Source organism: Perca fluviatilis, chromosome 13 (assembly GCF_010015445.1).
Source record: "Perca fluviatilis chromosome 13, GENO_Pfluv_1.0, whole genome shotgun sequence".
Lineage (NCBI taxonomy): Eukaryota > Metazoa > Chordata > Actinopteri > Perciformes > Percidae > Perca > Perca fluviatilis.
The window spans coordinates 9,214,389-9,229,274 of NC_053124.1; the positions used below are offsets into that span (position 1 = coordinate 9,214,389).

A 14,886-nucleotide genomic window follows, 5' to 3' on the forward strand; every position below is an offset into this window, starting at 1 on the left:
GGGTTGCTGCGCTTTGGTGGCCGTCATGTTGAATGTAAACAAAAAGCTGCTCGCCGTCGCTGAGCTTGGTGCCTCGATTTGGAAAAATTGGAAATGGGCTTGAATGGGCTCTTGGCCAGAGTGACTTGCAGAGCAAATCTCAAATTTGCAGGAAGTTTGTAAGGGTTTTCCCAGCTTAGCTAAATGCTCACCCAGTCAAACAAAAACAGGAAACAGACCGCTGTTTGTGTCTCGTTTGAAGCTAAAAGTCAACGCAACAAACGTAACTACGTCACGTTCTACGTCATGTACGTAATTATGTCATGTACTTTTGTTTGGAAGTAAAGTAACGTAACAAATGTTCTGATTTTAATCCAAACCACGATCTTTTCCTAACCCAAACAAACTGAGACTGTTTCACAATGTTATCCACGTGTTTAAAACCTTTGGGTATTGCGCGATAATTGAGGAAACGCTCCAGTGGATCGTATTAAGGATCTGACACACCAACCCGACGGCCGACCTTCGGCAGAGAAAAGGCAGTCGGACTGACTGCCTCCCCGAATTGGTCCAAAAAGTGCCTGGCCTGCGTCTGCGCGTGCACGAGACGCAATACGTCTCCATAACAGCAGGCGCCACTAATCTGTATTGTCGCCCAAAAAATGAAAAACGGCAGCTGATTGGACGATCTCATATTATTTTACATAGTTCACCGAAAACGTGTTTCTGAAAACATTTTAAGTGAAAAATAGGCCATACAGTTGCTGAATCTGCCTTCATTTCAGATCGAAAAAGGTCAGTTTAAAAGATTTTCGTCAGATTTTGAGAGGCGTTAGTCAGGCTCATCCCGCTCGTCATTTCCAGGTTAGCGCTCCACCAATCAGATTGGCCATTGAGATTCAACATGTGAAATCGGCCCACATGAAGGCCGACGGCTCCTCCGACTGACGACGGCACGGAACACACCGAACAGACTCGAGTCACTCACCTCGCCGGACTGTCCGACAGCCGATAATCGGGTTGGTGTAAGGGCCTCTAGAGGGTAGAAACAAACGACCAATGTGGTCGTTTGGGTTAGGACTTGTTGCCATTCACATATAAGTAGTTATGTAAGACGCTTAAAGCATCTTTTCTTAAAGCATTTAAAGCATTTTTATTTGCCAGTGAATTAATTTATGTTATGAAGCTCTCAGACATGTGAATTCCGGCCTTTATTAAATTGCATTCTAAAGCAGAAGGGCAATGCAACCTAAACCCAGGAAGTGTCCATCTTTATGCACTCGGTCACTTGAGGAGAGCGGTCAGACAGAAAACAAGACATTTTTAAGGCGGCCACTGCAATGCAAAGCACTTAGCCTGGCTTTCTAATCTAATGTGGCTTTTAGCAAAGCCTTCGGTGGCTGAGAGGCCTTTCTCTACCCCTCTCTCTCACACACATGCAAAAAGAAAAAAGAGGCTATATTGCATTTCACATTTCATGGCCACTCGTTGCACTCTCTGGATGAATAGGGGATTAAACATCTCAAGTGTTTTGTCGATTTCTTTCCCCCTCAGAAATGCTTACTCTGTTCACATAAGCATCTTTGAAAACTGTGTTCTTGTCCCATATATCTCCTGCGAGAGCCCCGGCTGTGGATCTAACCTTTCAGGGACTCTGCTCATGCCTTCAGAGCCCTATATGCTCCATTCTGATTTAAATCCCAGCCACTTTAAAGTACACCCTCACCACAGCCGTTTATCATCACCGGGGAATGGGGAGCCAGGGCTCAGAGGGTGTGGACGGGTGGAAGAGAAATGCGTGCCAATGCTGTAGGAAAATAGCGATAATTTTGACGTAGTCTATGGTGAAAATAGAGGGGGAACATCACTCATTTTCTCCTGACTGTGAGACACACTGCTGTTCGTGCTCAGAGAAGTATGCAATCCTGCATGGCTGTGATGATTTGTGTTTCTCATTGAATGTTCGGTGAATCATTTCTGGTGAGTCGAGAAGTGATTTCTTTCTAAGTGCAAACTGTAAATCCAGTAGATTCTGATACACATGTAGACATCAACACGGGCATACTGCGCAGGCGCCAACACCATTCAACAGGCGATTATTTGAGCCCTGCTACAACGCGACACTGTGGTACCGTCCGTCATTGCAGCCTACCGTGAAAAATCACAAATAAAGGATTCCAAACCATAACTACACAATGTTCCATCAGGAATGTGATGCGAAATTGGTGAGAAATAAACCACATCGGCAACCAAGATCGCAGGTTTCCCTGACATTATAGGATGTAGCTAGATTTAGCAGTGTATGTAAAATATAAACACTGCAGTAACAGTACGTCAGTTAAATGGTGTTGGAGCCCAAGTGTTGGCGCCTGCGCAGTCAGCCTGTGCAGACGTCGACATGTGTATCAGTTGCGAAGTAGCACCAAGGCTTCCCTGTAAATCACCAATGAAATGTTGTCATGTTTTAAGCTACAACTTTAGCAAACCTTCTCAACTCTTAATTTTGAAATGCCATAGGTGACGAACAGCGATAGGTTGAGCAACTTATTTGTATGGAAATTTAATACAACATAAAATGGTTCTTTAAGCTGTTGCTGTAAATTGTTGTGTACTTTATGTAACCGAGTTAAAAATATTAGACATTTTCATAAATACGATGTTAATCTAAAGATATTTTCTCATAAAAAAAAACAAACACTAGGTAATGTAATACATATGGTTAAAAAGTTATTTAATGAAAGGGTTAAAAAGTACAGTGTAATAAAAAAGTTGAAAAGACACAGATGTATAGTTATATATATATATATATCTTGTCTTATTTTGAAGAGTTCATGGTTATAAGAGTAAGTTGTATTCATGAATTAATTGGTTAAGGTGGGTGGGATTGCAGGTATATAGGAAGTGAGTGTGAGAACGTGTGTTAAGAGTGATGGCTTGATGGAAAGAAGTCGGAACACGGGGTGTGTAAATGTTTGCACAAAAATATGTAGCTGTTGTCTTAGACTATCAACTCAACAGTCTTCGCCCAGACATTCAGTCTACATATATTTTGTGAGCAGCTGGATATAGTTCTACTCAAGGTCGGGCGCAACTTCTAGGCAAGACCCGCCCTTCAATAGCATTCACACGCTACTATAGGCCAGGCGTCCATGCTTACGCAAGGTAACGGAACACTATTTGTTCAGGTCCTATCCCCTGACCAGTCGGCAATCCTAACCTTAACTACTCGAGGTCAATGCCTAACCCCAACCAATCAGTCTGCTTCATAGGGCGGGACTTGCCTAGAAGTTGCGTGGGATCCATAAAAACGCATATCGCGTAGTTGTTCATGTGTGTTGCTAGCTCATTAGCTACTAATGTATTTTGTTAGCATTCATTAGCAAAGTGAATGTACTTTTAACAAGCTGCAACACTGACGGTTAGAGACATTGGAATAGAGAGACCACACCAGCTTCGGACACCTGCGTTATCCCATTCTTCACCAGAGACCGAGAGACGGGTAAAAGCTTCCGACACCTGCTTGCCCTCTCATTCTTCACCAGAGAGCGGTACACGTGCAGACTGGACTCTGCACTTTTAACCAAGGTACCATTATTGGTCTTTTTTGAGTGAAGTGGACAGTGGACTTCTCTACTCTCAAGCGTTGCATCAGGCCTGCAACGGGGGTTGGTGTTTGATGATATGCCGGCTTGTGTGTGTCTGTGTATGTGCTTGAAGTGTGGGCCGACTGAGTTTAGGGTGAACTTGAACTTAAGTAACCGGATTTAAGTGTTCTTGTGTGTGTTCTTGAAGTGAGGGCCCGCTGAGTTTAGTGTGAACTTTTACTTAAGGTAACCTGATTTTAAGGTGTGTTTACAGTTAAAGAGAATCATTATTGGGGTTATACAGTAATTGTGTTTCCAATTGAAGGTAATTATAATTGTTTTCTGTAACTCCGTTATTGAAGGGAAAGAGAAAAGCTAAGTTTAAAGGAGACTAATACCATTTTATTTTATATATTTGGCCGTTTTCGAAAGTAAATATTGGACGTTAACTGTATCTAGAAGTGATTCCAGTGTGATGTTTGGTTATTTCCTTTACTAGAGGTTTTCAAGCTAAGGTGCTAAAGGTTAGTATGTGTTAAATAGGTGATACGTTAATTTCATTGCCATATGCTTAATCCTTAAAAGCCATTTCAGTGCATTTATTTAAGTGGGTTAAGTAAACTAAGCCTAATAATAGTGGTTACAGATGATTTAAGGCAGCTAAATGAACTCAAGACATTTAAAAGTGTAAATAGGTAAAAGAGAAATAGTACAATATTACTTTAGGTATTCTTGATTGTAAATTACTTTTACTGATTTAACGAACTCGGGGCCCTCCCCTGACTAGACTGGAGATAGGTGGGCCATATTTACAAAAACCTAATTAGTAGGGAATGTCAATTAATAAAAGGCTCAGTCAAAGTTACCCTACTGCACAGCATCAATTTGTCATAGATTTTAAAATGTATTTAGTGTCAAAATGTTGATTTCTTTGCATTAGTAAACATTTGAAGCTCCAGTCTGCCATTAACTGAAACAATGTTCAGTAATGATGACTAATGTTTAAAAATGATTTCTTCCAGTGTAACCACAAAGAAAGCACTTTGCTGCGTGAAAAGGATGAAGAACATTGAGTCATGATTCTCCGGGAATATGAGCGTACAGTTGTGCCAAAAATCGAATCAAAACATGGAGAGTCCCAGGAAACTGAGCTTTGAAGTTGTGTCCAAATGTTCTTCTCCAGCGGGATATCACTCAAAAAGAGAATCACGTGATGCCTAGCCCCATTGAATTGCATTAACCATGCTCTTAAATGTTGTCTGTTCAAACTTCAGCTGTAAAGAACCAAAATTAGAGGTTAACACTGGACCACTTTTACTCATAACAGAGAGAGAGTTAAGCCATAGACTGATCAGGCAAGAGCCATCAATATTTATGGTAGTTAGATAAGGTTAGGTGAGATCAGATGAAACTGTAAAGACCCCAAGGGGAATTTGGGTTGTCACAGCTGCCGAGAACAGGATATAAATAACGTGTGTATGGTCATACAGTGTAAAAACACAGTGTTCCTGTTGTTGCAGGCTAAAGTGGATGGTTATCTATTCAGCTATACTATTATCAGGTGTACAGACAGAGCAGTGCATTCATGTGTCAAGGAGTGCAAACAATGCAAGCTATTAGCAGAGCAGTAGGTAGTCTTGCATTGCCAGACCTATCTCCACAGCGCTGTGGAGTAAAGTCTGGCTACACCACACATACGCTCCAGGATAGAAAAAAAAAACGGTCTGGCTTGTTTGCATTTCAAACCAATCACAATTGTCTTGGGTGGCGCTAATCTCCGGTGGCTCTGCAAAATAGTCTCGGGAAGAAACTTGTTTAGGTGGAACATTTGCACACCGCAAAATATTTAATGAAGTTAACTGTCCACACAATACGGTTATGTGAGCTATATAAATTAGCTGGATACATAGGTAAAGGTAATTTTGCTCTAACCAGTGTATCGATGTGTGTATTTTGTCCATAGCAAATCCCCGCCAATCGGTCCCAATACATCCCAGTTAGAGAGTAAATGCCTTCTTTGTGAATCTTCACAATCATTCCCCAAAAGAGCCAAGGAGGCCTGCCTTGTTGCGCGATCCAAATTTTCTTTAAAACTTGTTTCTCGTAGCGACTGGAGTTTAGAAACGCAAAGAAAGCGGAAGCATAACCGCAACTCTCCGGTAAATAATCCATCGTCGATCCAGACTAAGCAGTAGATAATAGCAGGTAACATGCATGCATTAAGGTGTGTAAATGAGTGGCTTTAACAGAGGGAAGAGGATGTATTCTGAAAGCTGCAACATATTGGGGATGGAAGGAATAAGAACAAAATGCATTTGTCATAAAGTTCCGCCGCCCTCCCCAAAGAACCGAGCATAATTAATACATATTGACAAGCAACAAAACTGCTTAGGCCGGAGCCAGTGGGTGAGAGTTATAGCATTGTTTTCAGGCTATTGATAGATAAATACATTTTCCATATCTCCATGGCGGTGGTGGATTAGACCTCTTCTTCTTGCCAAAGACAATGTTTATTACAAACTCTAAAAAGTTCCAGAGGAAGTAATCATCCATCCATCCATCCATCCATCGTCAACCACTTATCCCGCGCACAGGGTCGTGGGGGGGCTGGAGCCAATCCCAGCATACGTCGGGCGAAAGGCGGGGTACACCCTGGACAGGTCGCCAGTCCATCGCAGGGCCACACATAGACGAACAACCACTCACTCACACACACACACACGTCCTGAGGAAATTCACAAAACCAGAGTGGAGGAATGACTCACAAATGAGAGTTTTTGGTCATTATGAGAAATGATTAGACACGCAGCAAGTCAATAAACTATTGACTTAGTGGGAACATCGGTCATATTTGTTATACAGTAATTTGTGTGAAATGACTCGAGCAAGCCTCTATCTGCTTGGGTTTCTTCCTGAGGCAGGTTTCCCTGTACCATCCTGCTCTCCAGATTCAACGTCTCCTCTTTCCAAGGCAACTTGCAATAATCTCAAAACCAGCAGCATTCAATGTCACAGATTTTACACCGAATTAAAGTCATTTCAAGGTGGTGGAAGAAAAATTAAGACGAGGCTAGAACGATATACTTGCATGACAGTGTTTAGATATGCAGTAGACGGGCTTGAGGCCCGGTGCTGATGGTGAAATGTGGCATGTTACTTATGTAAGTACTAATGGTTATTGAATACGTCGTTAACTGTGAGGGGCAGGAGCCTATCCCAGCATGCACTGTGTGAGTGGTAGGAGGCCAGTCAGTCTTTTACAGGGCTATAAATAGACAGACAAATATATTTCCTCTTTGGGCTATGTAGAGTTTCAGCCTGTTCTAATGAACCATAAGTTCAAAAAAATATTCTATGAAAAGTTAAGCCCTGTAATTTGTAAGTTTTTTGTTGTTGTTGTTGCTGTATGCACCACAGTAGCTAAGTTTCCATCCACTGTCAATCGAATTATCTGAAGTTCGGTAAAAAAACTCAGGCGAATAAAGCTGGTGAAAGTGTGTTTCCATCCAACGGCTTTAAAGTGAATAAAAACCTGTGTGTAATGACGTCACATGCTGTTTTGTGATTAAACTGGTATATCGAATTGATTTGAGACATTTTAAGGTGTTTCCATTCATTTTCGCACTGAATCACATTCAACATTCAAGCAAACATTTGCGAACAAAGTTTTGCCAGACAAAAGTAGTTGTTGTTGTTCATATTAGAAGCCAAGGAAGCTCCGATGGGCCTTTGGCCGAGGATCTGATCCAGCTCATCAAAAAGGTGGAACTTGCCTTTTATTTTCCCTCCGGCACCGCTGCGAGACAACTCTCTTTTTTAAGACATGTATCGCTGTTTGAGCGCCTTCCATTTACTCCGCAGGATGTCCCACGGCTTGTTGTAAACTTTTTTGGCCATTTCCTTTGCGAGTTCCTGATAAATTATGGCATTTCTTAGATTTTTGCTATCTAAAATAGCCGTTATATTTTGCTCGTAAATTAAATTGTCTCCTCGTTCGTCCACTTCCATCTGTCTTTGTTGACACCTGTCGTGTGTGCAAACAGAGCGGAAATACTGGGTGGAAATCAACTACAACTTCTTCTTCTTCTTCGTTTTGTGGCTGGTTGCAACCATAAAATGACAGGACTTTCAAGCCAGGGAGCGGAGTTCGCCCCAGGGAAAACACAAGACTTCATACCCCAGGAAATGGGTGTTCCTTAGGAGTGTTTTAATCCAAACCACAATCTTTTAAATAAAATAAACTAAACTAACCAAGTTCCCATGACACGAAGGACAATACAAGGGATAAGTAGCTAGTTTTGGCGCCTAAACTTTACTTTCCTCGCAGAATATAGCTCACTTTTTGCTCACTCTTCTTTTTTCACCCGTTCATGAGAATGCGTTGAGCACTGCTGTGCATACTGCAGCCGATGTCTCACCTCTCCCGATTGCTTCCATTTGAAATTAAAAATCTTCGTTGGAGGTGGGGAAGTTAAGCAGACATGCAGTCGCCAAACCTGTCTTCGTCTTTGAAGCCTTCTCTTTCTCTTCTCTTCTCTAAAGCCCCGAAACATCCTCCCTGGATGCTGGTAGTCCTCCCTACCAGCATATTTAAACATGCAACAGGAACGAGGGAGCAGTGAGTACACAGTGTTTGCCGCAAAGGTTGTGGGGACAGGCTGTGACAGGCAGTGTGTCTGTCTGTGCGGGAGTGTCAGTACAAAGCACATACTGTATAGTATGGCTGTAACCCTGCTGTTTCTCGCAGTTACTGTTACTGTTCGTCAGCTCTAAAAAATCTTGTTAGGCTCTGAATATAGCACAACTACCGGGGCCCATATGTTGTGTTTACTGCCATAGAGGAGGAGTATAGCTCCCTCATGTACATCGCCTCTCCGCTGGTGCTTATGAGGATTGCTAACCCTACCAACAGTTGTGTGAGAGGCACAAACTGGGGCTACGGTTAGCCAGTATTTTAATATACAACGTGCGAGTCAATGTATACAAAATAGACCTTGGAGTCTTGCCTATTACATCACGTTAAGGGAAGGGGAAAGAAATTGGGCTGACCTGAGCGTGTTCACATCCAAGCAGACGGATACAAGCTTGTTTTGGGAAGAAAAAAAACACCAACAAGAATCCTGGATTATGTGTAGTAAGATTTAGTGTGGTGTTCCTCTTTAAGCATCTATGTTTTGCGTAGCTAGTCCAATTTTATTTTGAGTGTGGTATGTGCTTAGTGTTACCTTTTATGGCTGATTGAGAATAACTCTAAGGGTCCTATCTTGCACCCGGCGCAGCGCCGCGCAACGCCCGACGCTAAGCCCGACGCAAGTGTCTTTGCTATTTTAAGACCATCCAGCGCCCGCGTCGTTTAAACAGCAAATGCACCTGCGCCCATCTTTGCGCCCATGGGCGTGCTGGTCTTACAGGGAGGTGTGTTCAGGTGCGTTCTGGGCGTATTGCTATCTTGAGGCAGCGGGAAGTGATCGCGCCATTGACCAACAAAAACCTGGTCTAAAGTCAATAATGCGGCATTTCAGTGTTATTAGTTAGTTAGTAAAATGTGCCAATGCTCGTGCACACCGCACGCACACTATGCTTGTTACACACACACACACAAGGAAGCGCAGTAGCACACAAACATGCAAAAGATTACATATAATAATAATAATGTTACGGTGCAAATCCGCCATCATGATAGCAATGCGCCAAGGTACAAGCTTGCCTGGCTTTTAAAGGGAATGGGAGATGACACTCTGATTGGTTTGTTGCATGTTACGCCCAAAACACACTTATGAATTAATGACGATACTAAGTACAACCCTTTTGAACCATGCGCCTGGCGCACCGACCCTTTTTTCCGGTGTCAAATTAGTCAAATTGGACACGCCCTAAATGCAGCTGTGCCAGGCGCTTCACACCATGCGCTTAGATCCTTGAAATAGGGCCCTATGACTGCAGTTCTCACCCAACTGTAGTTCCAATGGGGTTTTTTTCCGCATCAGGGGGTAGAAATCAGCCTGTTAAGGTTGCCGCACCAGAATGAGACGAAGAAGACGGCGCAATAGTGAGGCGAAGTCCCTTCCCTTCCCTTCCAGTGGACCCCATGGGACATTATTTTGTGCAAATTATGTACGGTTGGGAACTGGGATAGACAAATCATTTTTGGATCCCGTTTGAATTGAGCCGTAAATTACACATATGATGTTTGTCAATTTGAAAGATAATTTTGCAAGTGATGAAAGTCTTTTCTTAGACAAGCTTTTTCTTTGCTTTTACAACCAGTGCTAAAATGAAACGATCTTAAATCTGCCATCTCTTCTTATGGATGGAAATGACACTTGCTTGACCTTAAAATCCTTAGGATTCACACACAATCACGTTATTGTTCTGTAATATGATTCTTGCATTTTGAAAATGCATAATAGATGTTTTCTGGAAGAGAAAGAAAAGTGTTGAAGCTCAATCTGGCCAGGCAAAACAAACACACAGACCACTCAGTACACACAGTAGAGCCCAGTGAGGTCAATAAATACATCCATTAAAAGCATGTGTGCGCCCGAGACTCTGTACTTGAAGCCTGCCTATTTTTGAATCACACCCCCTCCAACTTATCGGTGGGGATCAGAGGTGAGCCGCCTCCTTCATTGTTTGGTTTACATGCTTGTCTTCAGCTGTGACAGGGTCAGAGTCCCCTGATCGCTGAGACGGATAATTGTGTGTTTTTAATTTGCTCCGCCACGCTGCTGCCTTTATCAGAGGCTTTTCAGCGTGGAAAACGGGCAGGAGGGAGTGGAAAATGCACTCAGCCAGAAAGCCTCTGACGGAGAACAATACAAATACTGTACGCTGGTCAAATTCAAGGGAAGGGATCAGTTGCAAATGTGTCACAAACAGACATAATCCCATGTGGATGCAGAAGAGCCGAATGACAGAGGAGGTGTGAAACATACTGGTTAGCATGTGAAAACGAGTGAGCTCCTTAAGGATTTGGACAGTAGCACATTTGTTTGTTTTGGCTTCAGACTCGTATTACTTTGGATGTGAAATGACAGCATGTGGTTAGAGGGTGGCTCAAATTAGAATCGCTCGGCTGCAACAGCAGAACTTCAAGATTGCCATGCGCCTTAATGTACCCGCATTTCAGGAAATCTGGCATTAAGAAAACTACTTTGCATGAGGGTGCAAAGGTGGATTGATAATGCAGACATCAAGAATATAATGGGTTAGAGAGAGAAACGGAAAATATGCATCTGACGATATGAGACTGAATAGAGAGGCTGTTTCACTGAATATAATAATATTCAGCAAAGTACAGTCGCCTCTTTAATTTATCCAAATGTTTTTGGCATTCTGAAATGGGAGAATATGAACAAAAAGTGTTTTTTTCTTTTAAATGTCTGGTCCAATTCGGCTTAAAATCCCCTCAAAGTGAAGTTGGCAATCTGTAACCTGTATTTATCTTTTCACATTTAAAAAAGTGTGCTGAGGCCTATTCATTTTATTTTTTACTGCCAATGGAGCCTTTCTGATGTGACTAACATAAACTAAAATGATATCTGTCCTCATGTGCTACTTTTACTCACCTTCACTGTGGCACATCACCCATGCAGCACCACTGCGATGTTAATAAAGAATTTTACTTTTTAACAGCTTTTGACCAGCTTTGGCTAAGAAATATTTCTAGGAGATCCTGTACAATCTGTTAGTCGTTGAAATGCCATTTGGATGAAGCTTTTAATCTAACAATGCAAAGAGTCTACTGAGATCAAACGCGTCCTCTTGTCAATGGCTGTACTTGAGCTAAATGCTCACATCGGCATGCTAATAAGTTTACAATAACTTAACTTATAACTTAATCACTTCTAATGCTAGCATGTTGATGTTTAGCATGTATAATGCTTGTCTTATTCACAGTACTTTTTTTTTAGCATGTTAGCATGCAAACATTTGCTAATTAGCACTGAAGCTGATAGGAATGTCATGAGTTATGTTGGAATTTGGTCATAAACTAAAGTATTGGACAAAAAACAAATGTTGACTAGATAATGGCGCTATATGAAAAGTAAGAAATATTAGGATCTTCATTAAGGAGTTATCATTAAGTAGTTATTAGAATTCATGTTTATGTCACTGTTATGTAGATACCTTCAAGTAAAGTCTAACCCTTTGAAAACACAATGATATGTTTGTATGATAAGTAAGTAATGCAGGCTGGCGTTTCATTATTACATAGCCTTTCTCATCCATACTGTGAAGGTTCAGACAGAACCTATTTATTTCGGCCGCGCGAAACGGCTTCATCTGTCAGAGGGGGGCGATTTACTACCGTCATCAACCAAAACAATTCATATACCACATAACATAAATCGGCCGGCAGATCTATACCACTTTTGATCATGATGACTACTTTTCCAAGTCCTTTGCGGCTGCTGCTTCTGCTGTGGCTGTGGCTGCTGTGTAAAAAACTGCAACTCCAGCATTGCTGATCAGTGATTTACATGGTCCTTAATGGGTTTAGCAAGTTTGAGGTCTCTAGGGCACAAAAGCCATGCTATATGCAAAACTAAGTGTATATACGAGAGTCACTCTGAGAGGAGGGCAGTCAGTTGGAATGACGTCTCAATGGAGCAGAGCTGTTGACCGAGCAAATAATAAGGGAAATGGTTTGCTTATATATTCACGCTGGGGCACGTTCACACCTGGTAATAACCTTTACAGCCGCAGTGTATGTGGTTGGTCTCCCTAATGTCATCATATGTTTCTGCGCAACCTCAAAGCGTTTTTGGTGTTTACATCTGAGCCACAAAAACCGTGGAATGAGACTGAAGATGTTTTAGAGCTACCTATTTTACAGTATTACACAACATGTCAAAGACGAAGGCTTTTAAAGTTTTTAAAGAGTGAAGAAAGTATTTTTGTTGTTGCTCCAGATTTTCTAATTTAATCCACACAGAATAAACTAGTGGAGCAAAGACATTTTTGTTGTTGTAATTAATAACACTTAAATGCAACAAAAAAAGAAAAGTAAAGCACATTTTCTTTTTTTCAGCGTCCTCCAGGGGTGACTTTGACTTAATAACCAAGTAATTTCTTATAATTATATTTTAAAATATTTATGAACGCTATTTCAGCGGTCTCGGAAAAATAGATTATCATTAAAAGAGTTGAATATTTCAGCGGTGGCAGCTTTAAGAATCCACAGTGTGGGTTTTTAAGCTATGACCGACTGCGGTGAGACAGTCGGCACGTCTCCAGCTCTCACCTCTCCATCGCTCAGGTTTGATGCGGGAGTCAGTGTTCACTAAATGAGATAATCAAGGCCTTTTTGTTTCCCACTTCATGAATCTTTCAGCACCTTCTCTTTTGTGTTTTCTTCACTGTCACCTTTTTGTTGTGAGATCAAACGCGTCCTCTTGTCAATGGCAAACCCACAAATCAAACGGCTTTGAAATAGATTCCTAATTACTGACTTTATTGGAGTTCACGTCTCGCACACCGAAGGCTGTCACTCCTGTTGCGTAATGTAACACATCCCTTAATGTCTGTCTTTATGTGCTTTTTTTCCCCCCCATTTTCTCCGCAGGGTGAGTGCTCCCAGAGGTGCTACAACATCTTTGTGCTGGAGACGGTGTGCGTTGCCTGGTTCTCCCTGGAGTTCCTGCTGCGCTTCATTCAGACGCCGAGCAAGTGCACGTTCCTGCGTACGCCTCTAAACGTCATTGACGTGGTGGCCATCCTTCCCTACTACATCACCCTGATTGTGGACTCTCTGTCAGTGGGAGGGAAAGCTACGGGCTCAGGGAACAACTACCTGGAGAAGGTGGGGTTAGTCCTCCGAGTCCTGCGAGCTCTACGGATCTTTTACGTGATGAGGTTGGCGCGCCATTCCTTGGGCTTGCAGACGCTCGGTCTGACAGTGCGCAGGTGTACGCGGGAGTTCGGCCTGTTGCTGCTGTTTCTGTGCGTGGCCATGGCTCTTTTCTCGCCACTCGTGTTCCTAGCTGAGAGCGAGCTGGGCGCCAAGCAGGAGTTCACTAGCATCCCCGGCAGCTACTGGTGGGCCGTCATCTCCATGACCACGGTCGGCTACGGAGACATGGTGCCCAGGAGCATACCGGGCCAGGTGGTGGCGCTCAGCAGCATCCTGAGCGGCATCCTCCTCATGGCCTTCCCCGTCACGTCCATCTTTCACACCTTCTCTCGCTCCTACGTAGAGCTGAAGGCAGAACAGACCCGCTCGCTGAGGCAGAAGCCCGACTCGCAGGACAGCACCAAGTCCCAGAACAGCGAAGACTCTCAGGAGACGGACAGCTACCACGGCATCACCGAGGCTGCCGCCTCCTCCGTGCAGCGGAGGAAATCCATGGCTGTTCAAAGGGCTGCTGAGATTAGAGGGTCCATGAAAATGTAGCCGCTGCCTGCCTGTCTGGTTGTGGCCGTGACACCCAGCGCTGAGACTGCCTGCCAAGTTGACAAGCTGCAGGATTGTGAGCAGGGAGGAGATTTTGTTCTCTGGAGATTGAGGTCTCTGCTTTGATCGTGTGCAGCGCTTGTGCACCAGAGTGTATCTGAGTTTCTTAAGTTTTACAGAGGAGCTGCAGCTGTTTGTTTTTTTCTTCATAAATTTGACTTGAAAATATGGCTAACTGTACAATATTCATGATAAGACAACCAAGTCAAATGAGATTTAAGAAGTGACAGAGACAGTACTCTCACTGACTGCTATTCTGACTAGAGATAAATGATCTCAGACTAAAAACTAATGTTCCTCGTGTAGCTGCATATCAGAGGATTGTCTGAAATAAAGGTGTTTCTGAGTCAGACATGCAGTTTATTATTGATGTGCAATATCATCTCCATTGACTCTGTGTTGTATTTGGCCAAATCAAATAACTTATAACTTTTGTTATATAAGGATCACACATTATAATGTCAGCAAGTTTATTTGCAGTGGAGCAGAGCTCACCCTAACCCAACACTTCGGTCAAGTGCAACTACCATGCCATGCAAGTTGCCAAGAAATCTGGTATGGCTAGTCATATTACAGTAACTTCCAATTGATTATGGTGATCTTAACGTTTGTGTTGCACCATCATCAGGTCAAATGGTCTACTTTTCATGTATTGCAATAACAAATGGCCAAATTTAATTTAATTTCCCTAATGTGGAAATTAAAGATTTTGCTGTTCATTTTTAGGCCCATTTTTAAAAGTTCATACATGTTATTCCTATGGTCTAAGACAGACAAAATATATTAGTAAACAAAAAACAACTCTCCCAAATCCCAAAACTCAAATTTGTGATGTCAAGTAAAAAGTATCCATAGGCAATAAATTGG

At 42.5% G+C, this 14,886-nt stretch overlaps 1 protein-coding gene across 1 annotated transcript in view; it reads left to right on the top strand.

Annotated features, from left to right (window-relative positions):
• Positions 1-14,371, top strand: part of kcng2 (potassium voltage-gated channel, subfamily G, member 2) — a 38,794-nt gene extending 24,423 nt beyond the window's left edge. Inside the window, exon 3 of the mRNA XM_039820982.1 lies at positions 13,132-14,371. Within this exon, the coding sequence (XP_039676916.1) occupies positions 13,132-13,959 (828 nt within the window). The 3' untranslated portion in view covers positions 13,960-14,371. The remainder of the gene's footprint in view (positions 1-13,131) is intronic.
• Positions 14,372-14,886: the final 515 nt, after the last annotated feature.